General features: G+C 36.1%; 3 protein-coding genes and 1 non-coding gene across 4 annotated transcripts; 1 reads left to right on the top strand and 3 right to left on the bottom strand.

Moving 5' to 3' along the window:
* Positions 1–1,276: 1,276 nt before the first annotated feature.
* LOC107895752 (UPF0434 protein Mmwyl1_2153) lies at positions 1,277–2,217 on the top strand. The gene is made up of 3 exons (XM_016820984.2): positions 1,277–1,510; positions 1,584–1,638; positions 1,869–2,217. The coding sequence occupies exons 1-3, from the start codon at positions 1,410–1,412 to the stop codon at positions 1,974–1,976; spliced, it is 264 nt and encodes an 87-aa protein (XP_016676473.1). The 5' UTR covers positions 1,277–1,409; the 3' UTR covers positions 1,977–2,217.
* A 730-nt stretch (positions 2,218–2,947) lies between these two features.
* TRNAE-UUC (transfer RNA glutamic acid (anticodon UUC)) lies at positions 2,948–3,019 on the bottom strand. Its single transcript has one exon. It is a non-coding gene; the product is annotated as a tRNA-Glu (tRNA).
* Positions 3,020–4,263: 1,244 nt separating this feature from the next.
* LOC107958372 (uncharacterized) lies at positions 4,264–4,692 on the bottom strand. The gene has a single exon (XM_016894130.1). The coding sequence runs from the start codon at positions 4,690–4,692 to the stop codon at positions 4,264–4,266; it is 429 nt and encodes a 142-aa protein (XP_016749619.1).
* A 4,983-nt stretch (positions 4,693–9,675) lies between these two features.
* LOC107958362 (protein FD) lies at positions 9,676–10,824 on the bottom strand (the record flags this gene model as incomplete). The annotated part of the gene is made up of 3 exons (XM_016894118.2): positions 9,676–9,761; positions 10,023–10,100; positions 10,186–10,824. Coding segments are annotated over 3 exons (789 nt in total), but the record flags the coding sequence as incomplete, so codon positions are not given.
* Positions 10,825–18,923: the final 8,099 nt, after the last annotated feature.

Raw genomic sequence — 18,923 nt, 5'->3', positions numbered from 1 at the left:
AATCCAAGGGTGCTTTTGGATAAAAAAAATTTAAAATTTTGGAGGCTTAAAATGAAAATCTTTTAAAATGCAGTATTTCAAAATGTTAGTATTTACGATTATTTCGTTTTGGTAAAATAAAAGTGTGATTATGATTATTTTCAATATTATGTTATATTTTGAATATCATTTATGTTTGATGTTTTTATTTTGAAATTTGTTTACATGTAATATTTTAACGAAAGGACGACCATAAAGCTCATTGTCTTGATGAAAGAACGATCATAAAAATTGTCTACAATGGGACTGATCGAGTATGCATATCTTTAACTATTTCTCCTAATTGTACAGAGACCTCTATGTACCTTAACTTGCAATTAACCCCTTTTATTTGGGTTTAGTTATGCATCAAATATTTGTTCCCTTTAGATATTTGAAATTTGTCATTTCTTTTCTAATTTAGAAATTTATTCTATCTATGTATGTAATTTAAAAATAAATTTTAATGGAAAACGTCATTTATAAACTAAAGATAATTTTGAATAGGTAGTATTTTAACATTCCAAGATTTAATTGCTCGACGGGCTATGATTGATTGCTCTAGGCAGGTGGGTTCTAGTAACAATCGGGTGTGTTGGTTGATTAGGTGGGAAGGCTCGCCGCAAGTTGAACAAGGATGGGGTGCTTAGGACCGATGGCGGCTTGGCTTCTTGTGGTGGTGTAGTGCGGGACACTACAATGGACACTGGCTTGTGGGGAGCATTGGCATTTGTTCTATAACGGAAGTGGAGTTGTGTGAGGGTTTGCGCTGTGCATGGGAGGAGGGTGAACTTCGCATTGTTCTTGAAATGGATAGCTTTGAGGTTGTGTGGCTACTTATGGAGGTTCTGAGGCTGCTCTATTATATCTGGTTTGGCGCTCGATTTTGGCCTTACTTAAGCAAAGGTGGTGCATGCTTATCGTGAGGGAATAGGGTCGCAGATGTGCTAGCAACGATGGATTTGTATTAATTATTTAAGTAGCGTATATTTAAATTATCTCTAAATGAAGTGTTGAAAATTCTGCATAATAATAATTAAAGGGTTAATTTTTCAAGATTGATAGTTAATTAGACACGTGCTTATTTCTACTCTTTTAAAAAAAAGTAATTAAAAAAATCCAACATAAAATAATTAAAAACATTACTAATTAATTCTAAATTTTAAATTAGACAAAATTTCAAATGAATAGTACTTGTACGGATTTTATTTTTGCAAAAGCCTAAAAGGACTAGTGTATGGGCCAGCGCTGGGGTTACATTGTACCATCGCGAGTAGCAGATGGGGATAAAGCATAAAAGTTAAAGGGCAAAACAGATTGAAGGGAAGAGGAAAAAAAAATAAAGCCTAAAAGTTAAAAGGTAAACAGATTGAAGGGAAAAAGAAAAAAAAATGGTGAGATTATCCAAATGGCTTCTAAAAGAAGCAGGAACCGGAGTTAACAAGACACTTTCAGAGATCCTCGTTTGTCCGCTCTCCAAACAAGCTTTAAGGTGCTCGCTCTTTTGGTTTCCCTTTCCTTTACGATGTTTTCCGTTTGCTGATTTCTGTATTTTTATTGGATAGGGTTTGCGAGGAACCACCTTCTCTTATCAGCGATTCTATTGGTGTCTCTTTTCCTGTGAGTTACATTTCTATTTCCCCTTTTTTAATTAGGCTGTTTCTTTCCAATTGTTGAGTTTCCTTGGGAATTGGTTGCCTAATGATTTGCTATTAGATTATGATAATATTATACCTCTGAAGTTGCCATTGGAGTTGCAATTCTACCGTTTTTACCAAAGGAAAACCTTTTACAACTTATCTGTATGTAGTTGGGTTTTGGAGCTTATGGTTTGTGTGTGGTTTGGTTAGATAAAGGATGGGATCCCATGTTTGGTGCCGACAGATGGGAAGATACTTGATACTGATGATACAATGAAACATGATAATGCTGCTGATGATTCAGCTAACAACAAGTAACGAATGGCTAGTTGGGGATCCTTGTATCTTGCTATTTCCATGGTGCTATGGATGGAAAAGGAAGACCTCACCTATTTATCTTTGTAAACTGCCTGTTCTATGTTTGTTTGCTGCCTCTGTGTTCAGTTTAGAACCCAAAACATGGATTGCATAGAAAGGAAAATTGTTTTTGGGTTATAAAATCATGATTCCTATTTTTGAAGGTTTTAAAGAATGAGCATAAACGTATTTTGTTTGTTCATGAGAATTTGCGTTGCTAAATTCATGCATTTGCGATTCCTTTTGGGGCTATCTTTTAGTGCTATATTCTCAGTCTTGCTTCCTTAGAAGCATGCTTGACCAATCCATGTTACGATGATGATGTTCCGGGATATTTAACTTACTACCTATTGGATATGCTTGACTCACGATTGATATCCTGATTGCTGTTCGGGTTTTTTGAATATTTGGAATGAATCCAATCACTGGAAGCGCTGTTTAATCCTATTGGTCAACCAAGTGATATGTCACTGCTATGGAAACATTTTCAGCTATATTTATCAAGCACTCAAGCAACTGGTTTCATGTGGGCAGTCTTTTTTGTTTTCTTCAAAGGAATTTGGTGTAGAAAGTGGCATGTTAGTTTTTGGGAACAAATCTCTTGTTAAATATATGGTGCAAATGGTTCTCAAGAAGTTGGTAGTCTACAACATGATTGGTGTAAGAGTAGAAGCAAAAAAAAGCTGGGCGATGTGGAGATGGAAGAAGGTCAATTAGGGGTGAGCGAGAGAAAGCAGTTGCGGGCAAGAGTGAGCTAATGGTGAAAGCTTTCAGAACAAGTTGAAATAGGTTTTGAAGGAGGGAGTTGACATGCTTCATACTTCCTTTTCAACTGGTCAATGGATATAGCTAAAAGAACGCAGAAACCCTACTGTACATAATTTGGATATCGATATAGCTAAGCTTAAAAAAATAAAGATTAAATAAAAAAATTCCATTGCCGGGAATTGAACACGGGTCTCCTGGGTGAAAGCCAGACATCCTAACCACTGGACGACAATGGATTAGATGTGATAGGTAATATTTATTTATTATATATAAAGTATTGGATAGAAGAACTAGGTTAATCGGTTTTGTATATCATAAGAAGTCGAAAGAAATACTTGATTTTTGAACATGTTTATATTTATGTATACTTTTATAAGGTCGATTTTGTTGACGCATTTGCAAAGTGTTGTCTATCCAGATACGTCAATTCCCTCAATAAATTATAGTATTTTTGATGGAGGGTTTGACTCCTAATTTTTCTGAGAGCCTAAACAAGTTCATAGAGTATTTTTATCAAAAGTTGAAGTGTCTAAAGAGGCGGTTTGAATATGTGATGATGGTGGGTTCATCAAGCAACAACACTTTGTTGGATGCCTAGTAAGGTTTTCACTTTATGGTATTTGAACTTGTACCTTATGTTATATAAGAGCATTGTCGGTGTGAATGTTATCACTTGAGGTCAAACCTTTAACAACCCTATATGCGAAATTCAATTTAGAGCTTAGGCAAATATATGAGACTAAAAAAATGGGCTTAGGCAAAAAAATTAGTTTGAACTTTGCCCAAATTTATAATTATATATTTAATGTGGAGGGATTCACTTATATCAGGTTGTTAAACTTAACAATCATGATCTAGATGAATGAAGATGATGGTTAGATTATTAAAATATTAATAGTATTAAAAATTACGGAATATTTTATACCGATGTAAATAAATCTCTCTCTATATTTAATTATTAATTATATATACTATTAAATATGATAATTCTAATTATAATAAAATCTCAAGTGTTCCACAATAGCCTAAACGCAAAAAGATAAGCAGCCAACCTAAAGTTAAAAACTCATTAAATTAATACTTTTCTTTTGGGATTAATCTCAAAATCATACATCAAATTTGGTTAAATGTGTCAAATTTGGTTAAATGTGAAATGTAAACGTGAATTATGATTTTGTGTAATTTTATATATGAAATTTTAATTTGACTTAATTTTCACAAATTACTAAAATAATTATCAAAACCATTTTAAGTTTACATATTGCATAAATAAATAAACATATTTATCTAATATGAAAAATAAGTGATGTATATAGTTGAATCACATTCAAAATTTCATGTATGCAGTTGAACCATATCAAAATTCATATATCAAATTACATATTAAATCAAAATTGATACGGAGTTTTAAGATTTTTTTTTCGGTATTCCTCATTCGAAACTTTTTTTTTGTTTTTGAAAGAAATATGACCGCATTAGATTAAGCATAAATAGCGTCCTTGATTACAGTATCATAGAGAAAAGATAAACATTCTTCCATCCAAAAAGCATCACACAGAAAATAACAGTTTTTAGCTAAATGGTGAGCAGCTTCATTGCATTTCCTTTTGGTGTGTTTGAAGACACAAATCTGGAAAAGAAGGGCAAGGGATCTTCCTTTTGAAATCACTAGTTCCATACAAGAGAGGTCCTTGTTTCTTCCCTGTAATCCAATAATAACATTCAAAGCATCCTCTTCAAAAATAACCTTTTGATACCCGAGTTGTAAGGCAAATTCCATCGCTTTGACGACAGTAGTTGACTCTGCCACACTAGCATCCATAACTCTCTCCATTTTAGACTGTCCACATGCAAGAACGAAACCGTCATTGTCTCGAACGATGAGACCACTTGCACCTTGTTTAGACATATGATCGAAGCTGGCATCGAAATTAACCTTGATAAGTTGACATGGTGGAGCTTGCCAAGAAAAACCGGGAGTGGACTGACTATATCCCTAGGAAGCAAAGTTGGTAATTCTCTTATATTCCTGCAATTGATTCGTGATTTCATCAGCATAGTTGGAAGCCAAGAAAGATTTGGTAGCATGAATCATAAAGTTCCAAGCATTCTAAAGACCCCAAAGAATCATCATCACAAAATATTAAAAAAAAATTAAGATTCATAATCCTTGAAGCCATGTCAACAGCAGTCTCAAATTCATCGTTCAATAATGGGGAAGGAATTTGGCAATAGAGGACTTCTTTTGACAAGGTGCAATCACGTAAGGCATGGAGATCAGTCACCCTGTCACATCCGCTTCGCTTGCATTGTTTGTTGGACATTTTGGATCCTATAAGCAATATTCCCAACTGTTGGTAAGGCCGTGTTGCATGCTCTCCCGGGCGAACAATTTAACTTTAGTTTTCTGTAAAGTTCTCCAAATGCACTTATGAGGCCCATAAGGAGTAGAATCCACAGAAAGTAGTTTGTAACCGCTCTTGGTTGAATATTTCCCATCTCTGTTATGGTGCCAAACAATCATATCCTCACAAAGTTTCGCTGCAAGGGGCATTTCAATGATAGAATTTGAATTCAACTCTAATCAAGTCCTCCCGCCATCTATTGTTAGCTTTGTCAATGAGGAGGCTGATTTTATCATTCGGATGGATGTTAGAGGTTGTCGATAGCACCTGGAAAGAATCATTAATGGGTATCCATCCATCGATTTTAATCTTAATATGCTCTCCATTTCCAACTCTCCATCGGGTTCTTTTTTGCAACAGCTCTTCAGAGGACCATAAGCTTCTCCATAAAAAGGAAGGAACTCTGATTCAAGAAAACAACCATGGCGAAAGTACTTAGAGTCGGTAGCCTTAGAAAACAAGGTTTCCTTTCCACTAAGCAACCCCCATTCTTGTCTCCTGAGAAGAGCTGTGTTAAAAAGCTTCAACTCACGGAATCCTAATCCGGGGATAAATTTTGGAGTGCGCATTCTGTCCCAACCAGTCCCATACATACATCTTTTATCACCTTTGTTAGCCCACCAATAATTCTTAACGGTTCGTGTAATTTCGTTACACAAGGTAGTTGGAAGCCGAAAGCAATTCATTACATATGTTGGCAATTAGAGAACTGCTTTGATGAAGATTTCTTTTCCCCCAAATGAAAAGAATTTTTTACTCCTCTCTTGGATTTTGCGTTGAACTTTGTTGATGATATCTTGAAAAGCCCATTTTTTCCTTTTACCAACGTTGGCATTCTGAGATATTTTTTCTGGGTTCATCACCACCTGAATGCCAAAGAGGCTTCGTACATTGCTCCTTAGGATGTTGGGTGTATTGGGGCTAAAGAAAAGAGTAGATTTGTCATAATTGATTTTCTGTCCTGAGCTTTCCTCGTATGAACTTACAGGGCCCTTCATCTTTTCCGCTTCGCTCCTCTTCGTGCTTGCGAAAAGTAAGCTGTCATTAGCGAAAAATAGATGATTAACTCTAGGACCATGTCGACAAGCCTTAACTCCTATTAGACCCCCTTCTCTTTGTGCTTTTGGAAGAATGGGCCGATAAACCCTCAGTACAAAGTAAAAAGAGGTAGGGAGATAGTGGGTCTGCTTGCCCAAGACTTTTGCTAGGATGTAAGCGGTCGGAAATCTTCCCGTTGAGGATTACTGAAAACTAGACAGATTTGACACAGTGCATGACTAAAGTTACCCATCTCTTATCAAAACCATCTTCTTCATGATAGCTTCGAGAAAGTTCCATTCTGCTCTGTCATATCAAACTTCAGGGCAAAGGAACCATTGTTCCCTTTAGTATTCTTGTGAATACGGTGAATGAGTGCCTTGGTTCTCACTAACGCAAAGAGGCAACACAGATTTCAATCGGTTTGACAAGAAGTTTGTAGATGACACAAGCTGATTGGACGGAAATGAGCCATCTATGTAGGATTCGAAACTTTTGGGATCAGAATGATACAAGTTTAGTTTCTTTCGACTAAGGAATTTCCTTCATTCAAAACTTGATTACATCATTTTTAATAATATGCCAATACCGTTGAAAGAATAAGGCAGGCATACCATGAGGTCCTGGTGATTTCGTTGGGTGCATCTGCTTGAGGGCCTCTGTAATCTCCTCGACTTTAAATTCATGGCAAAGAAGATGGTTTGAATCCCAAGAGATTCGATTCTCCACTGCTTCTAGCACTTCTTCGTTAACCGAGGACCCTTACTATTCAAATAGAGACTTGAAGTAATCGGTAGCAATCCTCTCCTCTTCTTCTGTTTCCCTCCCGTCCAGTAATCTGGTTCTTTCTTCTTCCATCATGATATTTTCATTTCAATTTTTTCATTATATTCTTCATGATAGCCACAGTGTTAGTGCATAATAAGCCAAAAGCAAATAAACAAATTCTCAAGTCAAATATTTTTTGGTCTTGGGGAAAGCCCCCCCAACCCCCAAAGTCCTTTCTTTCTGGATTTAAAATATCAAGTTTTTAAATACCCATATCTTTTTCTCCTTATTTGGCAACCATGTAGGATTAAGATATTTCAACACACAAAAGGTTTGGACATTGTTTTTCTAAAGATAATCCAATTTTGGGTCATACCAATTCCCTACAAAGGAACCCCCAAGCCCTTCCTTATTTCACATCTTCTCCCATGTTTTTTCTTTTCATTATAAAAATAATTTTCAATTCTACTCCCTTTATTTTATTTAAAGTACATAAAAACAAATCACTTTTAATTTTAATCTCTATACTATATTCAAATTTAAAATTTAAGTTTCATATTTTTTTTTACATGATTTGCTACCTAAATGTTTATAATTTCATTAGCTATTTATATAAAAAGTTCCTAAGCGCACACAAACCTCCCTCTTTTTTTTTTTCATATAAGATAAGATAAAATTTTAGTCTTAATCCCTCTACTTTACTAAAATTTTAAGATTTAATCCATGTTAATTATTTTAATAAATATATATTACAAATTTAGTAATATTTAATAAATAAATATAATTATAATTAAAAACTTGAATCCCAACAAAAGGTGCAAAACATTCTAGTATTATCTTAAAGTAAAATTAAATGCTCGTTTTTTAAAAAAGAAAAATTAAATTCTTATAAATAAAAATAATTTATAAACTTATGAATTCAAACAAAAGGAATAATTATCATCTTTTCTCATGTCTTATATTTTTCTATTATAATTTGTTGTTACTCGGAATTTCTCTTTTGTTTATAATATTATAATTAGTTCTTATGTAATTACTCATAATTAACATTATTTGAATCAGATTAGATTAATCAATTAGATTTGAAAACAGTTAGGAGATCAGTTTGGAAAAAAATCATAAGATCAATTGACTCAAAAAAATTAATACAATCAGGTTAAATTAAATTTGTTAATTTTCAAATTTTATAATAATTTATTAAATTAAAACTAAGGGAAGATAATTTAATTCTAAAAATCATGATCATAATCACCTTTTTGACCGGATGGATGCTGTGAAAAAAAATTGAATTGATTCAAAAGGGAATCAAACACATGAACAATGAAAGCTGCCATTTCTCTATTGGATGGAAATTCAATCAGGTCCAAACATGAAGCAGATAAAGTGGAATAAATAATAAGGTAATGGCAATGGCAATGGCAATGGCGTATACGGAACAATGAACAGGTTCGTTTATTAATTTAAATAAATCAACACGAATAATTTTTGTTGAATAAATTGAATTATAAATATTCCCATTCCTATGGCAATCTCAATATCAATAGGGATTCATTTTCATACTCTTTTGTATTTTTGTATTTTTTATTTTATTTATATAGATTATATATGTTAAATTTGATCTAAATTAAAATTTTTAACTATTTTTTAAATATAAAAATAATTTTTAATCGTTCAATTTTAGATCACTATGATAAAGATATTATATCAAATTGGTTCGAAATTTTACATACATAAAAAGTATAATTATATTAATAAAACGGTTGAATCGTTAAAATATTAGTAATACAAAGAAATATATGAAAGGGCACTTGTAACTGGATCTTTCTTTTAATTATTAATATTATGATTAATTATGTGTTTATTTTATTTATAATATAATTAATAATGTTTAAAATTTATTATTTATATCTAAAAATGATGAGATTTGGTTATATATATTATTATCCATGATTAGATTTTTAATTGTTAGGACTTAAGAGACACATGCAATTATGTTTGGTTATGACTATTTTCAAATAAATTAATTTAATTTTAAAAAATAAACATAAACATAATTCATTTTAAATTAAAAAAAAATGTGAACATGAATAGGTCTCTCTTTTTAAGACTAAAAATATAATTCTTCCAAGGCTAAACTTGAAACTGGTTTAATTGTAATTTTCTTTTTTTTAATGATTTTTTGTTTTCGTATTATATTAAATGAAATGATAACCAAAATTAGAAAATGTAAACAAAATTCAAAGGATAATGTAACATAAAATCTAGGCTTGTTAAGATAGGGTGTTGAGTGAGGCGGCTAGGGTACGGGGAGTTGTCACATCCTGTTTTCTTTCTACTGCCCTTTTTATTTCACCACTTTATTGGTTATGCTAACATTAAAAAACTAAAGATGGATCATGAATGCTTTTGGAACCACCAAATTACGACATTTTGACTAAGTCCAACCATAACAACATACACAATCCAACACCTATGTCCCAGCTGCATATGTCAGCCCTTTCCCTTTCTTTCTTTCCTTATTTTACCCAAGCCAAATTGTCTTCTCACTCACTCACTCACCCACCCACACATACATACATAACCCCTCCTCCAATGCACTCTGCAGCTGTTATAATAAGAAGCCAAAATAATATTAAGTTAATTGTTAAAAGGCAGGCAAGCAAGGACGGAAGGCAGGGTTCGATCCATCTTTTCCTCAAAATGGAGCCGTTGACGTTCGCTGAAGCGTTCGCTTTCTAGAAAGTGGAGTGGCAGCAGCTACACGTAACTGTTTCCATTTGCATGCCCCAAACACACAAAAATACCAGCACAATGTCAATACTCTTCATACTATATCTTACCAAATGCTTTTTTTTTCTTCTTCTACGGGCTTGTCCTACCACTACTGGACTGGTACAGTGACTACAATCAGTCCATATACCAATGCTTTATTGTTTGCATTACTAGATTTGGGTCAAATATCACAAACTAAATGGTTCTTTAATTTCTCTTTCTTTTTTGGGTTCTCAGCCTATACAAGTTACCTTACCTGTTCTTGCTGTCTCTTGAGTCTTGCATTCTCTTCCATAAGATGGGCAACTTCAAGCTCTAACTCATTAGTGTAAACCTGCAATATAAAAAAAATAGAGTATCTCAATGTTAACGTCCCTTTTTATTGAAATCCATGACCGGGGAAACACACTAGTACATACCTGTTTCCTAGCTCTTGATCGAGCTGCAGACTCCCGGTTCTTGATCATACGCTTGTGGCGTCGATCCCCAGAATTGTTATCAGGATCTTGGAACCTTTTCTTATCAAAACAAGCCAAACCAGAAGGCGAAGCTAGAGCGTCAAATGGGCAATTCATATTGGACAGATCCGAGATGGGGTTGTTTTGCATTTGCAAACGCGGCTTAGACCTGAGAGGACACGAGTTATCAAGGAAATCAAAGCCGGGACCCGAATTCAGGCTCAAAAGAGTGGCAGGAGGTGGCGGTGGTGGAGAATCAAGAAACGTGGTGTCCCCGTTTGCGGAGACCCTGTTTGTTGGTGGTTCTTTGCTGAAAGGTCTAGCCAGAAAATCCTGGAGGATAAAATGGGGATTGTGGGGATTTAGGCCTTCCCTGGAAGAAGAGTTATCATGTAGAGAAGCAAGGTTAATCTCCTTCCATACCTCTTCCATAGTTTTGGGTGTATGGGTTTGGTTGTGAAGATGGGAAGGGGTAGAGAGTGGTGAAGATGATGATGATGATGAAGAAGAAGAGGAAGAAGAAGAAGAAGATGATACTGAGGACAGTGTGTTTAGGCTGAATGTTGGTGTGTTGTTGTTGGGTGATGACAATATGGATAATTAAAAAAAAAAAAAACAGAGAAGCCTTTGTAGAGAAGCAGTGTGAAACCGAGCTTAAATGCAACTTACCACTAGTAGAAGTAGTAGAACAGAGTTGAGATAAAAGAGAGGGAGGTGTTACTAAGGGAGTGATAATGGGAAAGAATTTTTGTACTAAGAAAACAAAAGCTGACCTCGACCTCAATGGTTTTGAGGCTTTGCTTTGTTTCATTGGTCGTTTAAAAGTGTGTGAAACAACACTGCAGCCACGCGCCTGAAGCAGGACCGTGCAACTTGGGCCAACGCCCCTTGGCCTATGGGTTGAGAGCATAATAAACTTACAATAGAACCTAGTGTGTTCACAATATGTTTTTGTCATTAGTTTCTGTTATAGGGAAAGAGGACCGATACTATAGTTAGTACTAACTAATAATATTACCAACATGTGTCGCTTCTACGTTCTCCTATTCCAAGCTGGAAAAAATGGTCCACATTGGGAGTGCACTAACGCTATCTCAGCAGTCAGCCAGGCTGCAGTCAGTCAGTACTCATATTCTGTGGCTTAAATCGACCGTGGGTTAATATGCACAACGATATATATAAATGTCGATACGTCAGTCAGTCCACCTTTAGGCTATGGTGTACCTGTTCCTTATCACTTCATTATACCATACGAATATATGCTATTCCTATAGGCTATAACAGCTGCAGCTACACCCATAGCTCTACCCAAAAACTAAGCATAAAAATGAAACAAATTTGGTAAAACAAAAGGAAATTAAGTCGAGATTTTAGGCATATTTAAAATAAATCATGTGTTTAATTAGGGTATTATTATATGGTAAGTGAAGTGGGACACAAACATTTTTACAACAAGAAGCGGGACGCTATAAGGCCAAACATTTACACACACACACACACACAAAAAAAAGGTTGATTAATGGAATCAATTTGGTATGGGCAGTTTCTGAAATTGGAGTGGCTCCCATCATCTTCACCCTTTTGGTGCATCCTAATCCTATCATTCCTTTTTTTTTCTCCTTTTCCTTTCCCCTTTCCTTAGTCTTCTCTTCTTTTTCTCTTTCTTTTATCTTTTTTTTCCACCTTCCACTTTGGTCATTAGTCATCCTTTCTATTACATGGGGCCATGCAATTCGGGTATGTGTTTTATGTGTTCCAACCAATTGTTTTCTTTTAAACATTTAAACCCATAAAACCATATATGAAAAATGTATCTTACAAAAATTTTTCTCTGAAAAACATGTCGTAAAACTTGGTTCAGGGTGGCGACGGTAACAAATTGAATGAAGATTGTAACTGTAAAAAAATAGAATGTCAGTAATGATAATATATCGCAAAGAAAAGAGAAATAAAAATAAAGAACACACAGATTTTACATGGAAACCCTTTCGGGAAAAAACCACGGGCAGAGGAGAAGAAAATTTACTATGTCAAATTCAAATAATTACAAGAGGAATAGACTATGTCTATTTATAGGCTTGTAAAGCCATATTCTAATAGGAGTGTAGTAAGATTGAAACACCTTATTCTGAGCAATATAAAATAGATAGAGTTTAATAAGGTTTAAAAAACCTTATTATAAAATAAAATAAAAGAAGAGTAGTTCTATATGAATTTTATTTTTATTTTATTTTACCACTGTATTTTATTTAAATAAGGATTCGGATCACTTAATTCTAGCATTAACATTAAAAAAGTTTATTTTAAGGATTTGGAAACAATAACCAACAATAATATGGTTGTAGACTTGTCTCCAACACCGATGGTGTCCTGGAAAGATAAAGCTCTAGGGAGGGGATCTCCTATTTCTGGTTGTGAATAGGATTTTGAATTCTTGGAGGGAGACATCACGAGGACTACTATTAATGGTGTCCCTGCAATTAATTTTTTCGAGAGGATCCAGAAGATCCTAGTAAGGGTCATAGCGACCACGGTGGTGGTGAAATTGCTGGGTCGAAATTTAGTGTACTCCATCCTTTAAAATCGAATCTTCAATATTTGGAAACCTTCACACTCTTTCCATCTTATAGACATTGAGAACAGTTATTTCCTTGTCAAATTCCAAAGTAGGGAAGACTATGAAATGGTACTCACCCAAGGTCCCTGGATTGTCTTTGGATAATACCTCATGGTTCAATCGTGGTCTCCAAAATTCAACCATCTTCAGCCTTTCCCAAATACTGTTATGGCTTGGGTTCGTTTACCTCAATTGCCAGGGGTCCTATACAAATGATAAATCTAGGAAGAGATCGACAATTTAATTGGTAAGGTTGCTAAGCTTGATTTTAAGATAGATTTGGGTCAAGGGGGCGTTTTGCACAAATGACAGTTGTCGAAACCATCTTTTTTTTAATTAATAAAAAAAGGAATCGACTTTTTGAAAAACGAAAATGGAGTCGCCACCGACCCTTTTGTTTTGGTGTGATCGGATCACCTAAAAATTTGGTTATTTTAATAAAATATTTCTTTTTACTAAAACAACGATTTTGGTCTTACGAAAATATGAGAAAACGGGTTCGGGAGTCGGTTACGCATGAGGAAGGATTAGCACCCTCATTACGCCCAAAATTGGTACCAAATCGATTAGATACTGTCCTTATGTCTAAGATTAAAAAATGTTTTTGAAATGTCTAAGTTTATATGTTGAAAACCGCAAAAGGATGCCTAATTGTTTAGTCCAACGAGAAAATCGAAACCCAGCACAGTAGGGCACGACTCATTGAATTTCTAGACATTGGACATTGCCTTATTTTAGGATTTGAAGAACATGGGTGAAATTCTAAAGGAATATTCGATTATTTTAAATAAACAAGAGATCGCAATCCAGCACGATAGGGCACGATTCCCCGAATTGCCAAACATCGAACATTACCTTCGTTTTAGAGAATTTTTAAAGACATGGGTGAAATTTCAAAGGAATATTCGATTGTTTTGAAAGAATGAGAAATCGCAACCCAACACGATAGGGCACGATTCCCGAATTGACAAACATCGAGTATCACCTTCGTTTTGAAGAATTTTTAGAAAACATGGATGAAATTCTAAAGGGACATTCGATTATTTTGAGCAAATGAGAAATTGCAACCTAGCACGTTAGGGCACGATTCTACGAATTGCCAAATATCAAACATCGTCTTCGTTTTAAAGAATTTTTAAAAGAATGATTATAAAAATAGCTTAAAACATGTTAATTCGACTCGAAATAAGACGAAACTAATCATAAAAAATTGGATTTTATAAAACCACATTTCATACACCAAGTGGAAAATAATGATATGGGATAATATATGCATAAAAGTACGAGAATGGAAGAATGAAGATAATGCAATTTATTTAATCAACTAACAAGCACTTAAGCAACTAAGTATAACTAACTTGAAAATATAACTCAACTTTGACCATGCATATAAAATATAACTAAGTAATGAGGCTGGAATACAAATGCCACCAAGGTCATAATCCAAAGACCTGCAGTCTTCCCCTACAAAGACCTGCAGAATCGAGGTACCTCTTCAGATCGAGCCAAACACATATGAGGTGGATTTCCTAGTAATGGATATCAAGCCCTCATACAATTGCTTATTGGAGAGGCCCTGGATACATTCAGCTGGGGCAGTGCCTTCATTGTTGCATCAAAAGTTGAAGTTGGTATCAGAGGGGCGGTTGATAATGATCAATCCTGAAGAGGATATCATTGCAACTGTAAACAATAATATGCCCTATCTGGAGACAGATGAAGAAGCAATCGAATGCTCATTTCGATCTTTAGAATTTGTTAATGTGACGTTCACCACCAAGGGAAGCAAGATTCTGGTGCCGAAATTGTCCAAAACTACAAGGATGAGCCTACAGTTGATGGTTGGAAAAAGGGCCCTACCCCGAAGAGGACTTGGGAGACATCTCTAAGGAAGGGTTGAAACGCCAGCGTTGAAGGATAAGAGAGACCGCTTTGGCTTAGGATTTAAACCAGATGCAAGACAAAGGAAAAAAGAGTTGGAAAAGAAGCAAGAGAGAAGGAGAGCACGATTAACGGGGGAGAAAATCAAATGAGAGCCAATGATATTCCCCCATATATCAAAAACTTTGTGTCCGAAGGAATCATTCATCCCGAGAGAGGCACGCCAAGAAAAGAAGCCATAAAAGAAAGGTTGGAAAGCTTGGACATCAATGCCACATATGACGAAGAGATTGGAAGAGAAAATTTATCGGGCTTTTGCCCCTACCTACCTGGAAGTGTTTTGGATAATTGGACTGCGGAAGAGATTTCTGTAGTTTTTCGAACTAATTCAGAGTAATGTCCAAATCACACTTATTGCTTTAGGCCTAGGAGTAATAAGAATCTTTGGTGAAATAGGCTGATGTTTAAAAACGTTATTTCAATGAAATGCATGGTTATTATCATTTTCGAACAAATGTTCTCTCATTCTTTCAATTTTATTCATAATCATATTATACAAACGATTACTTTCGGATTCTTTTATTCTTTAAACATTCTTCTAAATATTCTTTCATTCGTTATTCATAATCATACCATACAGATAAGTGTTATTGTATTCTTTTGATTCTTTGTATCTTCCTTCATCCTCATAACAAGTCCCTAGTTATCAATGATACGAGTGACACTGTTAGTAGCTTAGAATCTCCTTTTGAGCGAGATGTGTGTATGGAGGATTCTCAGGATTTCGAAGATGACTAAGGCTGTAACCTATCTTCTGATTTGTTGAGGATGGTAGAACAAGACGAGAAACAAATCCTACCTCACAAAGAATCAGTAGAAATTGTGAGCTTAGGAGAAGGACAAGAGGTGAAGATCGGAACTTGTATCACCATGGAGATGAAGTGAGACCTTATTGAATTACTTTAAGAATTTAAAGATGTCTTCGCATGGCCATACCAAGATATGTTCGGGTTGGGCACTGATATCGTGGTGCACCGACTCCCCATAAAACAAGAATGTAAGCCAGTTCAGCAAAAACTCTGAAGAATGAGGCCCGACGTCTTGCTAAAAATAAAAGAAGAGGTTCGAAAATAGTTCGACGCTGGATTCCTGAAAGTGGTAAAATACTCAGATTGGGTAGCCAACATCGTCCCCGTCCCTAAGAAAGATGGAAAAGTACGAATGTGTATGGACTACAGAGATTTGAACAAAGCCAACAAGAAGGACAATTTCCCACTGCCTCATATTGACACCCTAGTGGACAACACGGCAGGACACTCACTGTTTTCATTCATGAACGGTTTCTCCGGATATAACCAGATCAAGATGCACCCTGAAGACATGGAGAAGACCACATTTGTAACCATGTGTGGCACGTTCTGCTACAAGGTGATGCCGTTTGGACTGAAGAATACGGGGGCAACATATCAAAGAGCCATGGTAACCCTGTTTCACGACATGATGTATAAAGAAATCGAGGTTTATGTTGATGATATGATCGCAAAGTCTCGAACAGAGAAGGAGCATATACAAGTCCTAAAAAAATTGTTCTTGAGGTTGAGGAAGTTTCAGCTAAAACTCAACCTAGCCAAATGTACCTTCGGAGCCAAGTCTGGAAAGCTTCTCGGATTCGTGGCCAGTGAGAAAAGGATCGAGATCGATCCAGACAAAGTCAAAGCCATACAAGAGTTATCTCCGCCGCATACTCAGAAAGAGGTTCGAGGCTTTATAGGAAGATTAAATTACATTGCTCGGTTCATTTCACAACTGACCAAGAAATGTGACCCTATCTTTCGCCTCCTCAAGAAACACAACCCAGGTGAATGGGATGAAGAATGCCAAAGGGCTATCGACAAGGTCAAACAGTATTTATTCAACGCTCCGGTGCTAACGCCACCTAACCCTAATAAGCCATTGATACTGTATTTGGCTGTATTTGAGAATTCCATGGGATGCGTACTGGGTCAGCATGATGAGTCAGGGAGGAAAGAAAAAGCTATTTACTATCTCAGTAAAAAGTTTACTGAATGTGAGACAATGTATCCGCCGATAGAAAAGTTGTGTTGCGCCCTAGTTTGGACAACCCGAAAGTTGAGGCAGTATATGTTGTATTACACTACTTGGCTCATCTCAAAACTGGATCCTTTAAAGTACATGATGGAGTCAACAGCTTTGAATGGAAGGATGGCCCGATGGTAGATTCTGCTATCTGAATTCGACATAATTTATGTGAACTAGAAAGTAGTAAAAGGGAGTGCAATAGCAGATTTTTTGGCCAGTAGAGCTTTGGAAGACTACGAGCCCTTGAACTTCGGTTTCTCGAATGAAGACCTGATGTGTGTTGCGACCACTGAAGAAGGTGCTCCAGAAGAACTTCCCTGGAAACTAAACTTTGATAGGGCATCAAATGCCGTGGGTAATGGAGTTGGGGCAGTCTGGGTATCCCTAAATGGAGATCATTATCCATTTACCAGCAAATTGGATTTTGATTGTATGAATAACATGGCAGAATACGAAGCGTGCATTATGGGAATCCGTACAGCTATAGAACGCAAGATTAAAGTGCTGGAGGTATATGGAGATTCTGCGCTAGTGATTTATCAACTCAAGAGAGAATGGGAGACCAGAGATCCCAAACTAATCGATTATCGAAAACTGGTCCTTAAATTGGTTAAAGAGTTCGATGACATTACCTTCTGCTACCTTCCACGAGACAAAAATCAGATGGCCGATGCTTTGGCTACCTTAGCTTCCATGATCAAGGTGAACAAACAAGAAGATGTCAAACCCATCCGAATGAGCATTTATGAAACTTCTGCTCACTGTTACAATATTGAAGAAGAAGAAGAAAAAGATGACCACCCTTGGTATCACGATATATTGCGATACGTGAAGAATCGTGAGTACCTGGACCAGGTAAATGAGAATGACAAAAGGACGCTGAAAAGGTTGGCCATCAACTATATCTTAGATGGGGAGATCCTATACAAAAGAAGAAAGGATCAAGTGTTATTAAGATGTGTAGACGCTGTGGAGACTAAGAAAATCCTGGAAGAAGTCCATGAGGGCGTCTGTAGGACACACGCTAATGGCTTTATGATGGCCAGGAAAATTATGAGATTCGGGTATTATTGGACCACTATGGAAGGAGATTGTGTCAATTACGCCAAGAGATGTCATAAATGCCAAATCTATGGAGACAAAATTCATGTGCCTCATTCGCCGCTGCATGTCATGACTTCCCCATGGCCTTTCTCTATGTGGGGTATAGATGTGATTGGACCGATATCGCTGAAGGCTTCCAATGGGCATCGGTTTATCTTTGTGGTTATCGACTACTTCATCAAATGGGTAGAAGCCGCTTCATATGCCAATGTTACAAAGTCAACAGTGAGCAAATTTCTGAAAAAAGAGATCATATATCGGTATGGGATGCCGAAGAGGATTGTATCTGACAATGCATTAAACTTGAACAATAGTACGATAACGGAAGTCTGCAGTTAATTCAAGATCAGACATCACAATTCGTCCCCATATCGCCCGAAAATGAATGGGGCAGTGGAAGCGGCCAATAAAAACATTAAGAAGATTGTGGAGAAGATGACCGAGACCTACAAAGATTGGCATGAGAAGTTACCATTTGCCCTATTTGCTTATCGAACATCAGTCAGAACCTCAACTGGGGCAACGTCTTTGTCTTTGGTCTACGAAATGAAAGCGGTTTTGCCGATCGAAGTCGAGATCCTATCCCTCCGAGTGTTTTCAGAGTTAAAATTAGATGAAGCATAATGGATCCAGTCCCGATACGATCAATTGAACCTGATTGGAGAAAAGAGGCTAAGAGCTATCCGACATGGTCAGATGTACCAAAAACGAATGATGTAAGCCTATGATAAAAATGTTCGCCCGAGGGAATTCCATGAGGAAGACCTGGTTTTGAAAAAGATCCTTTCCATACAGAAGGATTTTCGAGGAAAATGGATGCCTAATTGGGAGGGGCCTTACGTGGTGAAGAAAGCTTTCTCCAGAGGAGCATTGATTCTAGTCGAGATGGATGGTAGAAGCTTGCCCAATCCTGTAAATTCAGATTCCGTCAAGAGGTCTTTTACCTAAAGAGGGAGAGGCCAAGGCGAAAACCCGCAAAGGGCGCTTTAAAACCAAA

This window comes from Gossypium hirsutum, chromosome A11 (assembly GCF_007990345.1).
Source record: "Gossypium hirsutum isolate 1008001.06 chromosome A11, Gossypium_hirsutum_v2.1, whole genome shotgun sequence".
NCBI classification, from domain to species: Eukaryota; Viridiplantae; Streptophyta; class Magnoliopsida; order Malvales; family Malvaceae; genus Gossypium; species Gossypium hirsutum.
Note: the sequence above shows the minus strand (reverse complement) of the source record. Positions and strands in the feature narration are given on the sequence as shown.

Coding starts and splice junctions, on each gene's coding strand:
- LOC107895752 (XM_016820984.2), top strand. CDS start 1,410: ATGGTGAGATTATCCAAATGGCTTCTAAAAGAAGCAGGAACCGGAGTT. Junction 1,511..1,583: donor CTCTCCAAACAAGCTTTAAG/GTGCTCGCTCTT, acceptor TTTATTGGATAG/GGTTTGCGAGGAACCACCTT. Junction 1,639..1,868: donor CTATTGGTGTCTCTTTTCCT/GTGAGTTACATT, acceptor TGGTTTGGTTAG/ATAAAGGATGGGATCCCATG.
- LOC107958372 (XM_016894130.1), bottom strand. CDS start 4,692: ATGTCTAAACAAGGTGCAAGTGGTCTCATCGTTCGAGACAATGACGGT.